Source organism: Dermacentor albipictus, chromosome 7 (assembly GCF_038994185.2).
Source record: "Dermacentor albipictus isolate Rhodes 1998 colony chromosome 7, USDA_Dalb.pri_finalv2, whole genome shotgun sequence".
Classification (NCBI taxonomy): domain Eukaryota; kingdom Metazoa; phylum Arthropoda; class Arachnida; order Ixodida; family Ixodidae; genus Dermacentor; species Dermacentor albipictus.
In genome coordinates, this window is record NC_091827.1 from 25047884 (window position 1) to 25072439 (window position 24556).

At 47.6% G+C, this 24556-nt stretch overlaps 1 protein-coding gene across 4 annotated transcripts; it reads right to left on the bottom strand.

The window, feature by feature from the left end:
* Positions 1–267: 267 nt before the first annotated feature.
* Positions 268–22683, bottom strand: LOC135919254 (cytochrome P450 2D14-like). 4 transcript variants are annotated; one of them, XM_065452960.2, is made up of 7 exons: positions 22381–22683; positions 17014–17387; positions 13513–14002; positions 10781–10980; positions 9251–9517; positions 2246–2422; positions 268–506 (listed from the first exon to the last, which is right to left on the bottom strand). In XM_065452960.2, exons 2-7 carry the CDS (start codon positions 17348–17350, stop codon positions 304–306), a joined length of 1674 nt encoding a protein of 557 aa, XP_065309032.1. In that variant the 5' UTR covers positions 17351–17387; positions 22381–22683; the 3' UTR covers positions 268–303. The 4 variants fall into 4 exon arrangements, with proteins under 4 accessions (XP_065309032.1, XP_065309035.1, XP_065309031.1 ...); XM_065452963.2 differs by lacking the exon at positions 22381–22683 and adding an exon at positions 22129–22333; XM_065452959.2 differs by lacking the exon at positions 22381–22683 and adding an exon at positions 22060–22333.
* Positions 22684–24556: the final 1873 nt, after the last annotated feature.

The following is a 24556-nucleotide window of genomic DNA, read 5'->3' on the forward strand; positions in this document are numbered from 1 at the left end:
TAAAATGGTTGGTGAATGCGACAGCAAGGCGAATCCAGTGCACCATAGTTCTTTGGTTTCTCTTGAGCTAGTGAGGCATAAGAAATTTCATTTCTTGGCATCAGAAAAGGAAATTGGCATGCTGCATTAAGCACGCAGCAACAGCCATGGCCGGGGTGCGTGAAATGTCTTGTGCGTGCTGGGGGAGCAGAGGGGGAGCACTGAAGCGCAAGGCCACCATGCCCCCAGAAAAACAACGCAATGCCTTTCTTATAAGAACCAGTGAAGGCGTGAATATAAATATATATATTTTGTCGAAATATTTCACAGAGTTGTAGTAAGAACCTTGGGTGTGGCGACTAGATGAAACGGCTCCGGGAACCTCAGTGTGCCCTGGGAAGGCCGGAAGTTGAGGTCCTGCGTCGCGAATTCCTCCGGAACGGTGAACGTGAACCTCTTCAGCAGTTCCGTGACGAAGACGAACATCTGCGTCTTGGCCAGCGACTCTCCGATGCAGATGCGTTTGCCTGCGAGGGTTGGTGTCATAAGTATATACGTAAACTGAATCAATTCGTTGAGGTCTGTGGTAGAAGGCACTGAAGCACGCCGTTGGAAATAGTATACACAAGACGCAAAATGTGTTCGCAGCACACGTTGAGGTGTTTATGAAAAGCCGTACTTATTTCTGTGAAAGGATCGACTGCAGGAACGCCCACAATCATATTTCGTGCACGCATGATATATATGCCCCACTATACCGCAATGAATGCAGGAATTAAAACGTCAGGTGGGTGCACCCCGTGACTTGGTTAAGAGAAAGCTCTAGCTCTGGCCCAACTCCGACGCGGCTTATTCAAATACACGTAAAACGCAAAAAACGTTTTTCTGAGATAACCATGGAACGATTTTAATGAAATTTGTTGCATTTGAGAGAGCAAGTTTAATTCTAGCGACTGTTACAAGCGGAATTTCGATTTAGCGCCTGCATATTGTTAAAAGAATTTTCAAATATTCTCAAGTTTGAACATAACAGAAGCACGCCGTTTACAAATTAATAGCTCTGCATCAAGAACAGATATCGCGGTTCTGTAAACGGCACCCATTAGATCATTAAAAGCGGAGAAATTGAATATGTCATTTTATATCTTACATGAATTTGCTACGTCGCGTACAGGGGTTCTGCAAAAGCTGTATTTCCATATTACAACTTTTTTTTTAGGTTCATGTGTGACATATCGATTTTGTCCGCTTTAGATGTACTATTAGGTGCGATCCACGGAATTGTGATATAATTTTTATTACCGAGTTACAGACTTGTAAACTTTATGGTTTCGTTTTCTGAAAATTTTCGATTTTCGCCAATTTTTAATAAAACATTTACAACCTAAATCAAATAAATTTGAAACCAACTGTCACTAGCTTTTAAGGTTTCCTTTTAAATGCAACAAACCACGTCAAATTTGCTGCTGTGGTTGCCGAGAAAAACGAATTCTCCTTTTACATGTATTTAGCAGGAGCACCCAAGCTAACGCTTCCTCTTAAGCTTTAGCGTTCGGTCAATCAAGGCTGTCTCATCGCCACTTCAAGTGACTGCACGTAAAAGGCGCCTAATGTAACATATCTCTATATAACTACGGTCTGCTCAGGCCTGCCTGTGCGCATCGTAGAGCTTGCCGTACAGATAGATAACTTTAGAACACCGTTACCGCTATAGACCTTGCTCCTGCCAGCTTTCCAGTGTGTACGCCAGCTAAGCCGTGAAAGCTGCATGCCCGTCGTGACTTTGCATGGCACGCACACGTATATCTGGCTGATGGTTCGAGCGGTAGCGGTAAGGGCGTAGCGTGCCATGGTGTAGCGGTTCGCTAAAACTCTAACGTGAACACGCACCGAGTCCGAACGGCAGGAAGGCGTCCTTCCTCTCGGGCCAGTTACAGTGTATGCCAGCTAAGCCGTGAATGCTGCACGCTCGGCGTGTCTTTGCATGGCACGTGCGTATACCTGGCTGATGGTTCGAGCGGTAGCGGTAAGGGCGTAGCGTGGTGTAGCGGTTCGCTAAAACTCTCTAACGTGAGCACGCACCGAGTCCGAACGGCAGGAAGGCGTCCTTCCTCTCGGGTCAGTTACAGTGTATGCCAGTTAAGCCGTGAAAGCTGCATGCTCGTCGTGACTTTGCATAACACGTACGTATGATGGTTCAAGCGGTAGCGGTAAGGGCGTAGCGTGGCGTAGCGATTCCCTAAAACTCTCTAACGTGAACACGCACCGAGTCCGAACGGCAGGAAGGCGTCCTTCCTCTCGGGCCTGCCGTCCTCGGCCAGGAAGCGGGTCGGGTCGAACGTGTGAGGTTCCCGCCAGAACTCGGGGTCCCTGTGCGCCAGCCACAGGTTGGCCAGCACCCGGCTACCGGCCGGAATCCGGAAACCGCCCACAGTCGCCTCGTCTGAGCACCGGTGGAAATAAAAACAAAGAGAAAATAGTGCAACGGAATATAGTCACGTGATGTGTATATGTAATTCATTGTGCACCCCGTTCAGTCACGAATTATGATGGACAGTCGATAGATAGGTCAATGTCATATAATTTTATTCCAAGGCGCCGAACATTCCAATGAAAAAGTCGAGGCAGTTGGGTGCTTCAGTAGGAGTTATCGTAATTAAAGAACAATTAAGTAATGCATTAGTTTGCCGCAATTCATGCTGCGCATTATTGTAAATAGATTTGAATGACCGATTCGCAACATCAGAGTGAGTTATTGGCCGAAAGCACCTACTACTAGGTGCTGTTGCCTACGGTCGCCCGTAACAAATGCCTGCTGGCGTCTGAATGGAGTATCCGGCGCATCCTCCGTTTTTTTTTCGTGGAAGCGCCGGGAACCTTCGGACGGTTGCTATGGTAACGTGGTTCCGCCTCAGCCACTTCCTCCTCCGAGAGCGAGTCAAGTTCGGCTTGAGCGAGATGTCGTCTGCCTTCGAGTTTGAGGAACGCGCCGGGATCTGCCCGACTCTGATTCGGAGAACGGAGACGACCAGTCGAAGATACCATAAGAAACCGCAATTTCTTATCTGACAGCCTTCGCAGAGGTGCTGACTCTGACTGCTCATTAACGGCCGCAAGCCTTTAAAAGAAAAAAAAAAGACCAACTACTTAAACTCTGCTGTTTTACGTGCCATATCCACTATCTGAGGGTGTATTCTGTAAATGTCCACCTAGTGGACGAGTACATTTCGTCTGCTGCTGAAGTGCTGATGGGCTGGAGTGCCTGCCTCCTTCTGACGCTTACCTTAGCCCAGCCAATCAGAACTTTAGCAGCAGACGAAATGAACATGTCCACTAGGTGGACTTTCACAGTATACCCCCTCTTCCAACCCTCCCCCCAGTACATAGTAGTGAGGGACTCCGGAGGAATTTGGCGACCTGCGGGGTTCTTTAACGTGCCCGCGCTGCATGGTACACGAGCGTTTTTGCATTCTCCCGCTATCGGAATTCATGATCAACTCAACGCCAATCGCACTCAGGTGTCACGTGTTTTTTTTTTTCTCGCTTAAGTCCTGTCCCTTTAGTTGCTTCGCGCAACAGAGTAAATTATGTCGAACCAAGTAGCCCACTGTGAAATTTCTCTTTAATTACAACGGCACATCTCTCTTAATTTTGGTAAAACTGTCTTTGTCTGTCCGTCGGTATATTTGTCCTTGTTAAGGTGAAATCCTGCTCACGGGTCCAAAATATCCGTTGTCCAGCGTTATCGAAAAAAATTGACCGTCTGGCGTTATGGCACAGCGCATTCGAATGAGAATGTCGAGTAATTTAATGAACGTCTCCTGAGCGCGTAGGCTTTCGCCTCTATCCCATTTAGTGCATGCAGAACTGACCGTCAACCTTGTTTGTTTGTTTGTTTATTTGCATGCTTGTTCGTTCGTTTGTTTGTTTGTTTATTAGTATGCTCGTTTGTTCGTTTCTTTGTTTATTTGTGTGCTCGTTTGTTCGTTCGTTCCTTTGTTTGTTCGTTCCCTTGTTTGTTTGTTTGTTTGTTCGTTCCCTTGTTTGTTTGTTTGTTTGTTTGTTTGTTTGTTTGTTTGTTTGTTTGTTTGTTTGTTTGTTTGTTTGTTTGTTTGCGTGCTTGCATGACGATTCGGTGGTGACAGTAGTGGTCTCTCGTACGGTACACTAAGAATAAATTTGCTGAAAGACAGCGGTGTGTGACGTCCCTTCCGCCTTCGTCCTGTTCTCACGGCACTGTACTCGCAGTCACCGCAGTACCAGCATTTTAATACCAACAAACCCAAGCGCCTACCCACGTGCTACCTATCACTACAAGAAAAAGATGGCGCTGTTAATTCTGTCACTCGCAGGGCGTGCGACCAGAAGTTGCAAGCAACAAGATAGTGAACTTCGCCGCATAACATGTAATGCGGCGAAGCGCGCTTTCGGGAAGAGCGACTTGCGAAAAAGAAATTGGTTTCGGGGTAGGGGCTCTCCAAAAGTACTGCAGTCGAGCGCCTCTAAAACGAACGCCTCTCCAACGAAATTACTTGTATAACGAAGGAATACTTTTGTCCCGGTTTTATTATGAGCTGTGCTCTGCGTGGTCTTTATAACGAAGTGACTTGCACAAGGAATGATTTCGGAGGCCCGAAGCACTTCTTTGCAAAGACGTTCGACTGTACTCACAAATTAACGGCCTATTTCAGAGCAGTGTATAGTAAATCACTTTTAGCCGTTTTAGATGTCTAAAGCTGAAACAAAATTAGAAACAACCTTTAGAAACAACATTACATTGGTTCCGCCCAACTACGTGGCATTTGCATATTTCTGAAATCTTGGTGCATGATAGTTGTTACACCCTGTAAATATATGCATATGTAATGTCACGTCATGTGCGTACATAATGCTATTGACGGTGGTCGGCTGCGGACCACCGTCAGCTGCACTTTCCCCGAAGAGGCGGGACGTTTGCCGAGCGAGCTCCCGAACAACGCTTTGCAATTAATGTGGTGAACGCGCGTTTAAATCACGGACACGCGGGACCTCCGAAAGTGGCGGGACGCAATGCCTGACGCATTTATGCCGCATTTATGCCGCTGAATTATCGCTATTTCTTTCTTGATTTTTTTTTTTGTCACTCGCACGTTTTTGGCTTGCGTATACTATAGCGCGTTTCATATGTAACAAAGCATATACATGGTAACGGCGTACCATTCCCACTCACACACGCAGGCCACGCGCATCTTCCAAGCACGGGACGCAGGCAGAAAACGAACACAAGTGCGAACACAGGAACACACGGGTATGCACACACAAACACGAACACACGCACGCACAAACACACGCATAAACACACGCACGAACAGGCGCATGCAAAACACGCAGACAGGCGCATGCGCACACGTGAGAGGCAGAGAGGACACGTGTGTATACTCGTATATACGAGAGAAATCCAAATACGGAAATGGAAGCCGGTTTTATGCGCCGAGAAAGCGAGACAGAAATAAAAAAAAGAAACAGTGCAGAGCCGGCCGCCAGGCTATTGTCTCGGTGGCCAAGGTCCACGACAGGAAAGACAGGCGAGGAGGTTTAGCTAGGGATGGATGGAGAGGAACGGGTGAAGGGGGGGAGGGGGCGAGAGAGAAGGACCGGCGCTTTCGCGAGACAGCATGGACATAACCGTGGCGCCCACCCGCTCGACCGCACTATACTATAGCTGCTGCATGCATGCATGCACGCATACGCACGCTGCTTGAGCGGCGACCGCAGTCGACGCTAATTTCCCTCCAATTCCGGGAATGAGATAGGCCGGCCGCCAAGTACATATAACTGGCTATACGTACGCCGCCTCTGCAGCCTCGAACTGCGGCAATAAGGAGTGCAACGCGTGAGCACAGGTATATATACGTTTAGTATAGTATAGTATAGTATAGTATAGTATAGTATAGTATAGTATAGTATATACAGTACGTGTCCCGTTGTGTATGTGCGTGCGTGTGTGCAATGAGTGCGTGTACATATATACTACACAGAGGGGGGCGGGGGGGGGCGAGTGCAAATCGAGGTGCGTCCGTTGCCCACTGCTTTCTTTCGAGGCTTTTTGTAGTGCGTTTCGTGAGGTGGAAGCGTTATAACGCGACTTTACGACGTGTTGGGATTTAATCCCCGCACGAGACGTGCTTAGCATAAGCCGGATCGCGGAAGTGCGAAGACGTACGCGCGTGCGCGATATAGCCACCGCGATAGGACATCTCTCGTGCGAAGGGGAGCGTTTCCAAGAGTATATATATGCTCGCCATGCTGCCGAATCGATGAAACGCAAGAAATAGTACGATTATTTATAGGAAAATGCGACATTGTAAACTAATTTACATGCTTAAAGTTGCGTAAGGGTGTGAAGTGGTCTATAACTCGCACTCTTGCACTCAAAAAATGGTGTATGGGTATGAGTTTTAGACACATTTACGCCCTTATGCGAAAATATGTAAATGAGTGTACAGTGCATAGGTAATTACAGTGTATAGTTAACACGCACTTAATTTCTTAGCTTTACTTAATATATATATATATATATATATATATTGTTACGAGGAGTTGCGGAGGAATGGTTTGATTTACAGGAGAATTGGACGATGATGGTAGCGTGATCGTAGCGCAGCCCGGCCTCTCTAATTCCTCGTTCTCTTCGTCTTCTCTTTCTTCTCTTCTTGTCCGTGCCTTTCGTATCTGTTACAATATATATATATATATATATATATATATATATATATATATATATATATATATATATATATATATATATATATATATATATATATATGCTAGCAGGGGAGTCGGAAAAGAAGCGCGCAGGTTTCACGTGGAATTAGTTGTTTGGAAAGAAGGCGTTATGGTTTGAAAAGTATGGCTTACTGGGTGTAAAGGGATGGGGCTTGCCAACTATCCCTATATGTAGTATGCCATGTGTTTCCGGGAAGAGTATGGGCAATTTTCAAAAAATTTCCTGTGGCAGATGGCTACACTTCTATTACCTTTGAAGTGGACTACTCGATAAACAATTTTGTGGATGACACAACTTTCGATATATGTGCCATCAAACTTGCGGTAAAAATTCACTGTCGTTCCACTTAATCTTTAAACAAAGCGCCGTTTTATGCATTGAAGCCCAAAAGTAATTGGACCACCAATGTATTTTTTCGCAATGTTCGGGAATTAATATCTCGAAACTGGCCTCATCCTGAGAATTCCTTCCAAGTGGTTCCCCCTTGCGAACTCCGCGGCTACAACTTGTAAATTGCAATGTGTTCCGGAAGGTAATTATTGAAGACAAAATATTTTTAAAGCTATATTTTCCTTAATTTGCCTGAAACAGGTTCACCCAATATTTGCAGCGCACACTAACTGCCAGAGACAATAGTAAAAGGACGGGACAATTGCGTTGGTCTAACAACTGAACTTTTATTTAGAAGCAACATACTAAATAAACATTAAAAATGAACTATGTGGATGACTTGTGTGATTGAGTTACACAATCACGAAACACTCAATAAAAGCAATCTCGTCGTCCGTGCGATCATTAGAAGAGAAAAATTAAGTTCAAAGTGTCTTCTTTCTTCATAATTTAGCGCCGGAACCCCAGCGCCGGTACGTCATTGTGACGTCACCAGTTTTATAGTGTTTCTTTTTCATATTCGGGCCCCGATGGCTCAGTAAAGGTCCCCGAAACTTGCCGTATTCTCATTCTCTTTCTCATTCTCTTTTCTATTCTCTTTTTCTCATTTAGAACATCATGTGGTCCCTTAATTGCCGATAAGCAGTTACCTAGGCACTAGCAGACACCGCCACAATGCGTGACGTCACCGTGTGCTGGTGCGGGAACTACGAGGTGGAGTCGCCGCTCGCCTTTTTCTTTTGTGCATCATTTCTTGCTTACTAAACCCTTAGTCGCGGTAAGAGTGATCTTTTATTGCGATAGAAATTACACGGACACTCCGAGCGCATTCCCGCCGTCGCCGTCGCCGTGACATCCTGCATACAGTCCAATTGTGATAACATCATGACCGCGCGCCACATGCTGTGTGTGCGAGAGAAAGCGTGCGACGGTGAGACAAGGATGGTGGCTCCATCTAGCGCGCGCAAGGGAGAAAGGAGGGGAGGCAGCGCGCCGTCTTCCGTCGCGCGCTAAGCAACGGAGAAAGGGGGCGTTCTACTACGGCGGTGGCTGTGCTGAGCGCGTTCTACTACGGGGGGTGGCTGAGGGTGGCTACACGGGCCCTATCTTGAAAGCGGCCCGTGATGGGGACAGAGTCTGGTGCGCCGAGGGCTGATAGGTTCGTGTGCGATTTGCGCTTGGCGCCTAGTTCGCTTTGAAGCAAGAGGAAGCACGGAGGTCAATTCGCTCGCTGCTGCTGCCGGGCTTCCTCACGCCGTCGTTTTAACAGCGAGTGTCCGCAGTCATCGAATGACATGTGTTTCTGTTTGCCTGTGCGCGCGTGACACAATGGTTGTTAACTTAGTTAGAAGGCGAATGTTTACAAGTTTACGCGACCGATAAGCTTATTATACTTACTCCGTATAGCTTCCTAATAGTTCGCTATTGCAATCGATGCTTCGTCTTTCGGGCGAAAATGCGACTGTTTGGTATCGTGCAAGATCATAATTTAAAAATGCGCCTAAAAGCATTTTTCTCTTCAGTGCCTTCGGTCACGGTGCGCATATTTGTGTGCGCAACTTATTTTTGTCATTTCTGTGCAGTAGTAGCAAGGACTAGACCATTAACGCGCAGGCCAAGGTGACTTGAACATCCTGCTGACCTAAATTACTTTCACTTCACTTCAGGCTGATAGTTATCGTTACTGAGGACCGCTTTGGAGAAGGCACTGCCCTGTTTCAAGGCACGTTCGGTGTGGGGCACGTCGGTATCGACAGCGCCATAGTTATTTTTATTTGATTTCTTAGTAATGCTTGCAGGTAATAATAATTAACGTGTGTATCTATAATTCGAGGGGGTGATTCAGTGCTCTTTATGAAAAAAATAAAAAATAAACGTAGCATGGCTGATTACACAATATGTAAGCATTTAACTCTTATACGACTCTAACACACACACGCAAAAAGAGTCATCCTACCACCTTTGCCTGCTTTCAATGGAGTCTCCAGCACTCTGGGATAAAACCACATAAGTTTCGCGTACATATCGACAGTCGTTAACGATTCGTGACTGAAGTGGGTGGTCGTAGTGTTCCAAATTTTCACGTTTACACGCGAGGTCCACGCCCGCACTCACCGAGGTTCGTCCTGGGCGCGGCGACCACGTGGACGCTGGCGAAGCGCGCGCTCTCGAGCAGGCAGGCCTCGGTGAAGGGCAGGTTGTCCTTGCTGAACACGGAGCCCAGCTGGTCGGCGCTGGCCAGCACGGCGTCCATCTCGTCCTGGCACCGGCGCTGGCAGCCGGGGTGCCGCGCCAGCAGCTTGAGCGCCCAGCACAGCTGCGCCGAGCTGCTGGCCGTGCCGGACACCAGCAGGTCCGCGCAGATGGTCTTGAGCCGGTGGACTGGGCGCGAGAGTGACGTAAAGAGTTGTTGGGGGCGTGTGCTAGATAGATAGATAGATAGATAGATAGATAGATAGATAGATAGATAGATAGATAGATAGATAGATAGATAGATAGATAGATAGATAGATAGACAGACAGACAGACAGACAGACAGACAGACAGACAGACAGACAGATAGACAGACAGACAGACAGACAGACAGACAGACAGACAGACAGACAGACAGACAGATAGATAGATAGATAGATAGATAGATAGATAGATAGATAGATAGATAGATAGATAGATAGATAGATAGATAGATAGATAGATAGATAGATACGGGATGGGAAAGGCACGAAGGTTAACCGGATGAGATTGTGGTTTACTACCGTACTTTGGGGAAGGGGTAAGGGGAAATGAGAGACGGAAAGAATAGCGGAGAGAAAAACCAAAGTAATGAGGGGAATAAGTAGGGAGGGTCGTGAACGTCCATGAGAAAGTCTCCCCAATGGGCCACTCGAACGTAAAAATTTCAAGAGTGCCCTGACTGTCTTGTGGTGTGATGACTGTATACGTGCGGAGTGTAACAAGCCGGTCAAATGCTGAAGGTAGAGAAGCATTCGGAGAGCTTAGAAGAGCGTGCGCGCACGCACGCACGCACGCGCACGCACGCACACACACACACACACACGCACACACACACACGCACACATACACACACACATACACACACACACATGTATATATGACGCCACTGGCTCCACTCTTCTATAAGAGGAGGCAAAAGGTGTGTCAAGTAAGCCCCTGGACATTACACAATGTGATGAACGAGGTTTAAGCCGCGGGCTTGATACCGGCCGCAATGGCTTCGTTACTGTCCGGGGGGGGGGGGGGGGGGTGATTGAACACGACTGGGTACACCTTCAAGCACCCCTGATCCTAAAAGTTTTAATCCGGAAGCCCCCCCTCCCCCCTCCCCCCGCAACTAAGGCGTGCCCTACTGTCCGCTATCGTAGGTTTGACACCTAAAACCCCAGAATTTATTAATATTCTTAACTATACTGAAAAAAATGACCCCGTAACACGCATATCCAATAATCCGAAACGAAACACATGGGATCCCATATAAAAAAAAACATTCTTTCGTTTTTCCCACATGTCTCATGACGTTATTGGATGTGGGAATTGCGGTCACAGCTTTCCTCCTCCGATGAGCAGGAGGTAGGGGTGGGTGGGTGGGGGGGGGGGGGGCATTCCAACATTGCAAATCTCACGCACTGGTGAAGGTGCTCTTGTGCAGCGTGCCTTCCTCCATGGCTCGGCGCCGCTCGTCCAGGTAGACGTCCATGTAGTCCCTGAGCCGGGACTCGTCCAGGCTCGGCTCGTGCTCGGCGATCATCCTCTCCAGGAACTCGTCCAGCTCGCGCTTGAGCCGCTGCAGCTCGGAGAAGCCCGGGCTCAGCTCCACGGGAGACGCGCTGGGAGGGGGCAGCGAATACGTGAGATGCGTTTACGCCATGCATTCACGCAGGGTTTACCCTTTGAAAAAAAAAAAAGCTCGGTTGATTGATTGATTGACTGATTGACGGAGGAAAGCATGTATGTATGTATGTATGTATGTATGTATGTATGTATGTATGTATGTATGTATGTATGTATGTATGTACGTACGTACGTACGTACGTACGTACGTATGTATGTATGCATGTATGTATGTATGTATGTGTGTATGTATGTATGTATGTATGTATGTATGTATGTATGTATGTATGTATGTATGTATGTATGTATGTATGTATGTATGTATGTATGTATGTGTATGTGTGTATGTATGTATGTATGTATGCATGTATGTATGTATGTATGTATGTATGTATGTATGTATGTATGTATGTATGTATTTGTGTGGGTTATTGTCCCAATGCAAGACGAGGGGGCGGGTGAGAAGGCATAGTGGAGAGCTCACGACTACTTTCGACCACCTGGGATTGTGTAGCGTGCACGATAAATATACAACATAAAATACACCCAATAACACGGCTTGCGGAGACTGAAAATCAAAACTATGTATACTGCAATTATTTCTGTTTTATGCTTATTGCTGCAATATACATTGGAACTGCAATTGTGATGCTTTCATTATTGCAGCAGGGAATGCAAACCTATTTAGCTTGATATTGTTGTCCAAATAAAAAAAAAGAATCGGCTGCACTGTGTCGCGAAATTTAATACATGTGAACGACACTGCGTGACGTACGCTTCTCTGGAGTGGATACAGAATTAAGCCCCCGCCACGTGCTGTGAATCTTCAGTTTCTTGACCTTTTTCTTGAAACGTATCTCCATGAATTAAATAATTAAAATCAATACAAACTCACTACCTCGCGCTCAGCAACAGGACGTCACAGATGTTGAGCCACTGAGGTCAATACGCGAGGCGATAACACGTGGTACCTGACGTGTTACGTCACTACCACGTGACGTAGCGACCTTTATTGGCTTTGTACTGTCTACTTACGATCGCACCGCAAGAACAGCTCTACTAAAGTCTCGCCTTTTTTTAACATTCAACACACATTAAAGTGGGCTATAGTTGGTTACGAGTGTTATGGAACGTGGTTTTTTTATGGCGCATATTTAGACGGGACACACATCGAGGTCCGGCGTTTGTTGTCCTGTGTATCTCGCTGTGTCCCGTTTGTATTTCTTGCGCCGCAAGGATTCATGTTTCGTAATAAATCTAGCATCTTTGCGTATACCGCCCTATATTACCTCCTTTAGTCCCTTTTTCCCAAGTTGTACTATCATCCTGCTCTACGTAAGCAGCTAATTCTTCTTCCGCGGTACATTTCACATAGACCAGATGACAGTTATGAACTTGACGTTCCCCATTGTCGAACTGCTTAATTCTTTCATTATTACCGACTACGCTCATTCAGAGAGTGAAGTCACCTCCTTCAGTAGCAGCTAAACTAGACCAGTACCCATTCTTGAATGCCTTAGATGAGAATGTATAACAAGGAAATGGTCTGTTGTTTCATATCTTATGCTGTATTTGTGGACATTCATGAATATTTGTGTTTACTTCTCATAGCTAATAATATATAAGTAGGAACTACCAGCTGCTCTCACGCATTCTCTTGTATTAACTATTCTACTCTGTAATGTCATATGACCTCGAGAGTATTGTAGATCAATAAAATAATTAATAAATCTTCCTTATGCATCAATGCAACAGCTGGCATTCACTGACGTCATGACCCTCGCCCTGCCTATTGCGTGAATTCCGTCGACAAGCTTGCACTCGGTTTTTTTTTACAGCGTTAGCAGCTACTTTCTTTCCTTTTTTTATTTTAGTGGTATACATTTGGGTTTGGTGTCCGTACGCGAAAACAACAAACTTTGCTAAGCGGTAGCAGCCCGAAACGAACTCACGTCGCAGGGCTTCCAGGCGTAACTACAGCAGCTTCACGTGTTAACCACTACGGCTTTCCTGGTTTTACTCCTTTGAGTGAGATACCAAAAAAATTGTTAGAACACGATGAAAGCTGCGTGTGAGGGCGCAAGCATGCGTGTATGGCTCTCGAAGAAGTGGTCGTCAAAGCTGTCTGTACCACATCGAGGGTTCGTTTGGGGAGAAGTCAACTTTACATGTTGAATTCGTTTTACAGTAACTTCCCATGCAAATTAGTGTGTGAGTGAGAGAACGTTACTACGGAGACAATTCGCTCTCTATAAACACATCTATAAAAGTCGATTTTGAAGCTGGTGCTCCCCTTTATGCGCCTGTAGAACATCCACACGCTTCAAGCCGATAAGAGATCCGAAGACCTTTCGAAGCAGCGTTTCCGCCTTAGCTCGTCTTCGTTCGCGAGAAGTTTCCGCGAAGCGGAGTCGATTTAGCAAGAGGGTTGCATGCTGCCAGCCTACGGGAAGTTGGCAAGCGTCTGCGTGCCTAACATGCGGGAGTGCTCGCACGCACAGACACGACACCATCGCTCACTCACTCACCAAGTCCACAGCTGCGGCAAGACGTCATTGCTGAGCAGCGGCGTCGCCTTCGCCACCAGGCGGACGAGACGGGCCAAGTGGGCTTCGTCTTCGGTTTCGACCGGAGTCGGGGCTCGGTCTTCTGCTGTCGTCGCGTCGTCTGCAGGCGGTACTTCATCCGTCTGCTGCGGCTCGCCGTCGTCGTTCACACGGCCCTTGCCGTGTGTGTCGTTCGCGCAGCGAGCAGACGACGTGTTGTTTGAGACCCCGTCGTCGTCCTCGTAGTCGACGTCGAACAGAAGGCCGGCCATGGTGGCGACCACGGCCTCGAAGATCAGCGGCTCCGGGTCGAAAGGCCGGCCGCACTGGGCCGCCACTCGTCCGACGAGTCTGTGCGCTGCGTCCTGGACCCGGTCGAGCACACTGAGCTTGCCGAAGCAGAAGTCGCGCAGTGTGTGCAACACGAAGCGCCGATGTTCCGTCCACTCGTGACCTTCGCTCTCCGAGATACCTGCATTCAAAGGAGACTTTATCTGTTGCGTTCGCTTGCCGGCCATTTCCGTAGTAGATGTGCGCAAGCTGCACGCTTGTGAACACACATGGAAAACGCAAAAAGAAGCAGACGACTGCATGTGCTCGTCGTCTGCAGTCGACCAGCGCTGTTCTTTCTTTTGAGTATGTGCATGGATGCTCAACAAACCGGCGAAACTTCACACTCTCGTACAGGCGATGATGTTCGCACTCGTTTCCTTGGCGTTTCTTCGCTTCGAACATCAACGTTTCCAACGTAACGTATACCGTTATAAACGAGGTCTCTCGCAGTCTTACATCGTTTCAAGGAATTTGTACGTCATTCCCCTACACGGCTGAGCACATGAAGAACATCTGTATTACTCCCTGCAGACGTTCTGCTTGCCGGCTCTGTTTCCTACGAAATTACCCAGCGAAATAACGAACGCGTTACCTAAATATATTCTCCCCGCAACAAATACGTCCCGCCCTGCTCATCGCTACTTCAATGAATAGTATTAATTTCCTGTGCCCCTTGTTTCGTAAATTTAAAACGAATAGGTTTCTCTGGATCCTTCGTCCGTTCTCGCGCTCGAACAGCATTTGCAGTGTTTGTGTTTAGAACATCTTTATTCAACAAGAGAACGATACGAACACTGAGTCACAATCACAACACAATTCCACCAGGACGATCCCATATACTAAGTACGAAGCACTGTATACACGGCACGTTTACAAAGAAATGCCCGAGTCCTCACTCACATAACCACATAACTCACACACATAACCACATAGACCCACGCAACACACAGTTACACAGAAACTAATTGTCACGTTATATGAAATGATGTTGATATATACAGTGTAAAAAATGGTTACGTACAATGATGATGCGACAGAGACATTTTACATAATCTTGAAGTGTTGCTATGAGATGGGTATATATGCTGAAAGTTTAAACACTATCGTCAGCGGTTGCGCTGTGAAGCGCTTCTCAGCCGCTAAACATTGTCTTCTCGTCTGAACCACGCTGCTGAAGTGTAGTCTTCTTCCATGGGTGGCACACCGGTCAGCGTCAAATAGTTGCAAACCAGCTTCAGCGGTACAACAGCAAAAATTTACGCCTGTATCACTTTGCTTTTCGGCCTGCACGGAATCAAACGACAGCGCCGACGCATCTTCGCGACGTCGCACTCCGTGGCCTGTAGATGGATGTAGATGGATACATACATCTTAGCGTCCTAAATAAAACGCAACGACGCATATTTAGAACCTTATTTTGTTATAATTACTGACATAGATATAAAGGCGCATGTTGCGAATGAAATTGTTTCCCCATTTTCAGTCATTGAAAGCCGGAATGGTATTGCGGTCTTACATTAAGCAAACATTTTTTCTGCAGCCAGCGCGGGAAATGTGGTTACGCGTGTAGTTGTGCGGACAAAGGTCCTGCGAAAGGAATGATTGTTCGTATAACCATTCCGAAGCGTTGTATATAAATTCGAGGCTGACAATAGTGCTTTTGCGTGGATGCGGTAATAAGTTTTGTTGTTGTTGTTGCTGTTGTTGTTGTTGTGTGTGGCAAAGCCAGTGTCAAGTAGACACCATTTACTATTTCATTTGTTAATCTGTTTTGCTTACATCAAGTATGATGTATTACATGTGATGTACTTTATATTGTACTCTTCGTTCATACCACAGTTGTAAGCGTGCCTACGGGTGAATAAATTTCCTTGTCAGTAACATTCGGTGGTAGCAACTATGACTCAGTGTTCGTATGGGCTATTGTTGAAATAAACTTTTACTAAACACAGATAATCTCATGAAATTACATTTAATGTACCCCCTAGTAGCTTCATATGTGCTCGAAGCGTCGATTCCTTCAAACGTGCAAATAGGAACCTCACTTACTCCTGTTTCTTGCGTTGTTTTCTTCTTGAAGAACCCTGCTCATGGAACATTTCTCAATGCAAGCACACACAGGGGAAATTACCGGCTTTAAACACAAATTCGTTGTTCCCTATAACACATTGGGCGACTCTGTACATATTCATGATTCGTTTCTGTGCTTGTCGCTAGAGCATATATGTTACAAATCACTGTACATGTCGTTCTATCACTGTTATTGACTGATTAAGCCTATGTAAGTCAAACTTGACTGCTGTTTTGGGACTGCTGTGGAACTACAGCGCACCGTACTTGCATCTTCCAGGTCGTGTACATAGTTCTGAACTTAAACTTACAGCGCAAACACCTAAGACCAACCACGAAAGGAAGATACGGCACAAACACAGTGTGCAGCGCATTGAACTCTTATCGGATTTAAATCGTTATATGTAGTAATAAACTACATAGACGACATCAAAATGAGGCATATAATGATTTCGCGTTAAAAAGTGCCCCCAGTCGCTGTGCAGGCACTGCAGCACCTCGCAGTGATCCACGAGACCGAAGGAAAGCCGCAAAAACCGTCGGCGTTGGCAGCGTGAAGGTTTGTCGTCTGTTCCGCTCAGACCTCTGCATGCACGCAGCAGGAAAGCTGGCGTTTCCTCACTCAACGCTCACGCCATCAGCCCTTGCTTCACAGCAGAGCCCACTGAGCAGAGCGTGAGAGTTCCGTCCACATGCATGGGGTACGTCGTTCTTTTTTCTTTCTTTTTTTTTTTGCAGACGAAGGCCCTGCACGTCTGCAGCGTCTGCAGCGTCTTTGCACACGCTGTCTCGGTGTCGCGCATCTGCCGTCGCTACCGAGACAGCACGGCGACGGCAACGACAGAAACCCGGTTCGAGAGTCCGTACACAACTGTTATCGCAATAATATCTGCGAACTCAACTTTCGATAGCTCAATGACCAGGTGCGTTGCCCGCCAATGAAACTTGTGGCAGCCGCGTTCGGCGCATACATTCTCGCCCCCACACAGAATGCGACGTCAGCGCCGCCATCTTCTCCGTGACGTCACCCCTCCCGTAGCTTGTCTACATACGCGTCCGACGAAAGCGGAAGCATCTTACCTTGGTGATCCAGGAGGAAGCCCATGGCCGTGGAATCCCGCGGCCTGCCCGCGAAGCAGTCTCCCAGTTTGACGTAGGCTTCGCGGATGGCCGAGTACGAACCGAGGTGCACATACTGCTTGCCGAGAAGGTGGAACGTGAACACGGGGCCGTACTCCTCGGTGAGGGCATCCAGCTGTTCCAGGGGCTTGAGACCCAAGGAGTAGCCGACGAGGGGTAGCCCCCGCGGTCCGGGAGGCAGGTCACCGTCGCCGCGCCTCGGCTTCCGAGATCGGTCCAGAAGCCAGCGGAACACGAGCAAGGCAACGCCCGAGGCGGCTACCAGGAGTAGCCACATCGGGGCCACGGTTCCTTGTACACTACCCCCGGGTTACCTGAGAATGGACACAATGGAAGTTTCTGTTTAGCATTATATAGTTGAGTGACCACAGCGTAACCAGTACCGAGAGATCTTTCGCAAACTCTGTAAAGGTAAGCATCCTTTCTGTGTACAAACAGTGCTTGTACAGTGGTGCACCAACGAACAGAGAACAGCCCCGAAAGCTGTACGAGATTTTCTCCTAGACGGTGAATTGAACAATTGCTCGTGAGCAGTACAGTTAATGCGTATTTTTAAGATCCTGTATGTTCGCTTGACCTGTTCATGCTAATGTTGCTCTTGTGTTCTTATAAACTCATTTTTTTTCATGATTTACGGACATTTTCCGTTAGTGCTTTGCCATTATGTTATATTCTTTTGAGCGCTTTTTACCTGTCATTACATTCTTTTGTCTTTGTTGTTTACTACCTATGATATTGGAACCGCCGGTCCTATCTGTAGCCCCTATTCTACATTTAATAAAAAAGAAGGAGGAGAAGAAGAAGGAGCACAGCGTCAAAATGAAATTGTGCAGATACGATAGAGTCGACTGCCTAAGTCAAGTGACAGTGTCGTAGTATAAACCTGCTAAGATGTCCATTTGCGCGCGATGCGAGCTTGTGTGTGGCGACAACGACTAGACTATACGGCCGTGACGGTGGCATGATGACGGAATGACGACAGAATGATGACCACGGAACGATGACGATTGAATTATCGTGACAGTATGACGACAGTGGCTTGATGACGGCGACTGTATGACGTGGGTTACGGATTACGGATTGCTTTGTTTCTTAATGCCTTTCAAAATAAATGTCAGCCGAGAGTCAGCGCCTGTCCCGCGTGTTCTTTCTTCGTCCTTCGTCGATTTGTGAGCAATGCACAACAATGCACCACGAACGCTTACCAACTCGCTCAGTTTTCTATCCGAATACGTTCGGCAGTTCACCACTTCACATTTTTTCGGTGGCAAACTTGGGCATGCGAGCTTGGGTTTGCAGTGGCAGATATAATGACTAACTTTTAGCCTCGTTCTGTCCCCGCGCAGAGGCAGAATAATCACACGGTCGTTTCTCCTCTGCCGTTTCACACCAGAATGAAAACCTCGCCTGACGAGGACCACGGAGAGACTCAGAGCAATCTATAGCCTGCAAACTGGAAGTTCCTTGGCATTCGATTCCTATACGCCACGGTTGGTGTGGAGTGTCGATGATTCAGGTTCTCGCATAACTCGCAATCTGCTGTTGTTGCGTAGTGCTTACAAAACAATGAATCAGCGCCGTGCACTATGTATCGTATACTATAGCTATTCGGGCCTGACAACGACGACCTCGAAGCGGTAGTCATGGTTTACTTTCGTCACAGAAATGTATTGTCATAAAAGGTATAGTTTTGCGGGACATCAACACTCAAACAACGTAAACAGATGTTTTACTGCCATTTACCGTGCATGAAAAAAAAGCATGTGCCCATATTTTATGCGTAAATTATTCATAAGCACGGCAGGCATTCAATCGTCACCACACGTGTTTGGCAGTGAAGACATAGTTCTGTAGTGCTTCCGGTGAGGTTGTTTGTGGACTTCAACAACGTTTTTCTCGCCTCATACAACGTTTATTCAAATTAAAATATCTAGATCACAAGTTGAAAGGTTTTTGCGTATAATGAGTTATCTCATGTATATTTATATGGAAGGCCTTATATAATGTTTCGTTAAAAATGGACTTCTTGCCCTATTTCCAGAGGAGTACTTAATTTCGCAGTAAAACATTATATTTAGCATAAACTACAGCAATAAGAACAAACTTAAAAAATATATTGTGGCTGACACGTTAACGATATTTATACAACGAATTTATGAAAACATACCATTTTTAAAAATTTTTACTGAGCCATTAAAACGCGGAAAGTTCATACATGTGTTCGCCTATTAAGTCACATGAAAGAACCGCGCTAGTAAAATATTCCGAAATAAGATTTGACATTTTAGTAAGTTTCACACTTAACTAAGAAAAAAAATTACCTCCGACCAATTTTTCCTCCTTCATGGAAACTTGGAAGAGCCCTTACATCACCAAAAAAATATTTTTTTTCGTGAGAAATACTTTGGTGAGAACCAATTCACACAATAACCAACCAGACCAATTTTTCCCTACAGTATCGGTGATGGTCACTTTTGGGGTCTGGGACATTTCGCGTGGAATTACCCAGCTTTCTAGGCAGCCGAATTTTCTTATTGTTATACAGGAACGGTTCGTCCAATAAGTAACTTATCGGAAAGTTATTAAAAAAGGGAAGTAATTAAAAACATAATTAGCACATTTCTATAATTCGTGAAACTATTTTTCTTGCTGCGAATGGTAAAAAAGATTGGGTTTAACGTCCCAAAACCACTTTCTGATTATGAGGCACGCCGTAGTGGACTGCGGAAATTTGGACCATCTGGGGTTCTTTAACGTGCACCTAAATGTAAGTACACGTGCGTTTTCGCATCTCGCCCCCATCGAAATGCGGTCGCCGTGGCCGGGATTCAATCCTGCGACCTCGTGCTCATCAGCCCAATACCATAGCCACTGAGCAACCACGGCGGGTACGCTGCGAATGTCCGCCTAGCTACGTAACCTATCAGATAAAACGGCAGGGGCCTAGATACGACAGTTCAAGTGTATCGCACAAAACGAAACAGCCGGTATAGGCTACGCTGTTCTGTACGTCAAAATTCCAATTTAACCGCGGGGTATATCTATCTATCTATACATATATATAGTCATATAATGAGAAGCCAACAAACACTGACACCAAGTACAACATAGGGGAAATTGCATGAACTTTATAAATGAAATAAAGTAACGATAAATTAATGGAAATTAAAGTGGATGAAAAAACAACTTGCCGCAGGTGGGAACCGAACCCACAACCTTCGCATGTCGCGTGCGATGCTCTACCAATTGAGCTACCGCGGCGGCGTTTGTCCATCCACTTTCTTGGGTATTTATGTGTACTAGTAGAACCCTGGGAGTGTTAGCCAGCGCCCCCACTCACAGACCTTGGCGGCGGACGTGGAACGTCTTTTTTGCCGCAGGCGTCACGAGAACGTGATCTTTTCGGGTGAAGGCAACTGGTCAATAAACCCACATATGCTACCTGAAGGCACCAATGTTGAAGGCACACTCCCAGGGTTCTACTAGTACACATAAATACCCAAGAAAGTGGATGGGGAAACGCGATAAGAGAGATAAGAGTAGTACCACTCTGCGGCGACGATATGGCAACGAGATGGCGCCAGAATAGCGCGTCCAACGATAGCATGCAGGAAGGAAAAAGGTAGGAGGGAGCATACCGCAACTTGATTGAAGCCAACCTCGTGGCCCGACACATGATCGCACGTCAAAGTGCGCGGTTGGTTTTAGTGTTCCCGCTCTGCAGGCTGAGCCACTGCAGGGCAGCCGAACAAATGCACACCGATTAAAAACTACTGGCACAGCTATTGGGAACCAAACGTGTCGGCAAATTTAAATTCTTGCTTCGTGATCTCGACGCAAGAGGTCACATGCTGAGCCACCACTTCGGCTTCACGATGAGTTCGCTTGTCATGGCTGGCTGCGTGACGTAACGCTCCCTCCTACATTTTTCCTTCCTCTGCGAACGATCGATAATGTGTGAAATATATGTGAAACATATAATATATGTGAAAACATATATATGTAAAAACAAAGCGCTGCATTAGCGGAGATCTGTCTGCGGCGGCTGCTGTGAATCGAGCCCACGCGTGGCCCACGCGCTGCCTCTCGTGATCTCCCGAATAGTGAGGCAGTCGCGCCACATTTGGCTCCGTTTGCAACGCGCCGCACGCGACAGATTGTCCGCGCCAGCCAATATATCGCGAAATGAAAACAGGTATCGAGCTGCGCTCAGATATCGCATTAGGGAGTATCGTAATCGTCGGTGAATTTTGTTTATAGATTTACTTTCCGTGGCAAGAAAAAAAGAAGTTAACAAGGTGTTCTAATCTTCCTTGACGTGCAACTGTGGTTTAAGCAAGGGGATTAAGAATACTTTTTTTATTAGGATTCTTCGTATACGGTCGACCTGCATGACTTGCACGGTCGTCACATCCAGTGGACAACGGTTATCACGCAAGGCAGTTGTCCATTTTAGGTCTACATTGTATAGCAAGAAAACCGCCTGACAGCTCCATCCATGCGTACCGACAACCTGCGCCGGTCATCGTTGGGTACTTTGACGTTGACTGTCGCATACGCCTAAGTAACGACACTCCACGTGGAACAAGCGCCTGATCTCTTAATTCTAGCATAACATCTGCAAATATAGATTAAGACTTTTCCACCGCAGCATTTGACCGGCACACCACCACTACAGGCTGTAAACGTGGTCTGTCTAGCGTCAGTTTGCGCCGTTACTGCTTCCGTCGCAAGCAGCTACGAGGGATATCGTCGCAGTCTCCGCTGCGTTCCTTCAACTTCTGCAAGCCGACGCGGCCTATTGTCAACAAAGAAGTGATCAATCACTTACCGCCAAAATGATTCCCGATGGTGGTCGGGCATCAAAACCGATCACAACGCATTTCTGTTGACCGATCGAGCACCACGAGCCGACGCAAAAGACGCGGTCGAGCCAGAAACGTGATGCGTCACCTGCGGCGCCTCCCACCGGCCACGCCGACTTACCTTTCAAACGAGTTGCAGAAGACACCCACACACCGGTAGAACTTCGTCCACGAGCGAGAAGTCACTTACTTGACGTGACGCAGCGCAAAACACTTCCCGCGGACCGCTTCATTTTTGGAGAAAGAGACACGTCATCTTCGCTCCCCAACCAGCGTGACGCAGGCGTTGTCAACGGCGACTCAGCCGACTATACTTACAGCACCACACAGGTCGCGCGCGCACAAACGCTCTCTCTCTCTCCGGCGACAACGCATCCTCCGGTGTATAAAAGCAGCGCACTCTCTTGTCAAACACACGCGCGTGCTCAATCTTAAAACTGACCTGAGAAAGACCTGCCGGGCAGACGACGAGTCGCCTCCGCATCGGGTGTATCACTCTGACTCCTAACAACCGTGCGACACTTTGCTATCTCGTACTTCCTGCGGCAGGTCGCACCAGAGGCTCTCTCGTCACTGCCTTAAACAAAAAATTATAATAAAAAGGAAAGAAGAAAAAAGAAAGCGTCTCCTTTTAGAAGGTGGAGAGTGCGAAGCGGGAGGAAGACCGGAGAGAGGGAACGTCTCCAAGCGGAGGGGAAGACGTCGCCAACCTCCATGACGTCCGGGCTGCGGGCTGGGCCGACTGCTGCTGGTCCCGCGGCTGCGTTCCTAACACCGGGCCGAGACGTTGAGAAGGAATGCTTCCCTCCCTCTCGGCGGGCCGCGCATAGCTCTGCTATTTTTTCACCGCTACCAGGGGGCGCTGGCGCGAGGTAGTGCGCGTATTTAGCGGTGCGAGATTGCTGCGCAGCCACAGCGCAGCTGTCAGGGACCCTCGGGACGGCGGCTCCGACGAACGAGCCTTGTGTTTCTGTTTGGCTCTTTCAAAGACGAGTGTAGCCGATGCACGGAGCAGGCAGGCACCTAGCAGGCAGGAGTCTGGTTGGCAGTCTTCCAGCATGGACCCGCGAAGCCGCCGCACCGGGCTTAGCGCGGCTTCTTCTTCCGGACTTGGGGGAGAAGTCGCGCAACAAGGCGGTAAAACAGAGGCAGTCAAATGCAAAAGAGAAGGAGCTAGTTTAGCGCGCCGGCACCTCGGAGGTCTTTAACGCCTGCCGGAGGAGTCGCGACCGCGCTTGGTTTGCGCCGTTTCGAAATAGAAGAGGCGCCTCGCGGCGTTCGGGGTGTGCACACCTTGACGCGCCCAGGCGGTGTGTGATGCAAGCGAACGCTTTGTTTGTCGCCTCGCGGTGCGCTACACGCGATGGAAGAATACCACTGCGGCAGTTAAAAACCCCTATACTTGTCAGCCTTGTATAAAAGACGCACTATAAAAAACATTCCGGCGAAACCCATCTGACGATCACTGTCGACATTCGTGCGACCATAGCATTAATTCCACCAATGTGAGGACCCATACCGTAATGCCGAAGGCACACTTGGAGTCGGTAGTACGGCAAGAAGGCCTAATACTACTACCCGCGCGAGCGCCACCTAACAACCCCAATGACCTAGAGGAAGAACTCTTGATACGATTTAAGGAGATTTCAGAATACCACAAGGATAATCATCGTCTGTACCCAGCGCCTACCAAGAGCCTGGGGAAGGCCAACGAAGGCATTCTTGTAGGCTTTTCACAAAAACGATGCTCTGTCCGGCAATCCTTAACATTCTGACCCAATGGTCACCGGCACGTTCCACCACTGCGGGGGAGGTGGCAGACACCTTCCACGTGGTCTGGGCTTGCCAAATTAATCCAGCCCTTAACCCCAACCCCAAGCCTACCCGAGAGGACTGGGAAGCAGCAGCCATGCTTGGTTGCTCAGACCTCCAGGCCCAAAAGGCCTTGGTCCAGAGAGCCACGCCGGGGGCTTCGACCAATGGGGTCCCGGACTAGGGACCCCACCCAGTATGCATGCAAGGCCCCATCAGGGGGCCCACACCTCTCTTCACTCTAAATAAATGCTTTTCACCGTCACCACCGCAGACCACAGCTTACACACCTTCGGACGCCACGAAGAAAGCTTGACTAAGTTAAGCCTTCCTCATATATGTCCGCCGCCGGCTTTGTCCCTTGCCAAAGTGGAATTGGGGATCGGCACGACTGACATCGAATGAGATATACGGCGTAATTGCGTATAGGCGCCTATTTCAGATGTTTAGGTTTAATTGTCACCTAGAAGAGCGCGTGTTCTCCCTTTTACTAGTCAATCATGTCCTCGCCCCCCCCCCCCCCCCCCTTGTTTCACGAGCGAGAGGGCGTTTCAGGGGCTGGCAACAACGAAAAGTGGGCGAGGTACAAGCTAAGAATGCTAATCGCATTAAAAAGCGGTACATTTGCTGAGCCTGGGAACGCAGCCCACGATTTCAAATGTACCGTACGTGTACTAGCGTACGCGGCCAACGTAAATAGCGTTATACTGTTTTAATGGCTGCAAGCTGTACAGTACTGGGCCGATACTCGACTTTTTCGCTGAACTCGCACTTTGTAAGCTTTGGACCCTGCCTGCAGATAGTGC

Coding starts and splice junctions, on each gene's coding strand:
- LOC135919254 (XM_065452960.2), bottom strand. CDS start 17,350: ATGTGGCTACTCCTGGTAGCCGCCTCGGGCGTTGCCTTGCTCGTGTTC. Junction 14,003..17,013: donor CTTCCTCCTGGATCACCAAG/GTAAGATGCTTC, acceptor CTTTGAATGCAG/GTATCTCGGAGAGCGAAGGT. Junction 507..2,245: donor CTTCCTGCCGTTCGGACTCG/GTGCGTGTTCAC, acceptor CAACCCTCGCAG/GCAAACGCATCTGCATCGGA.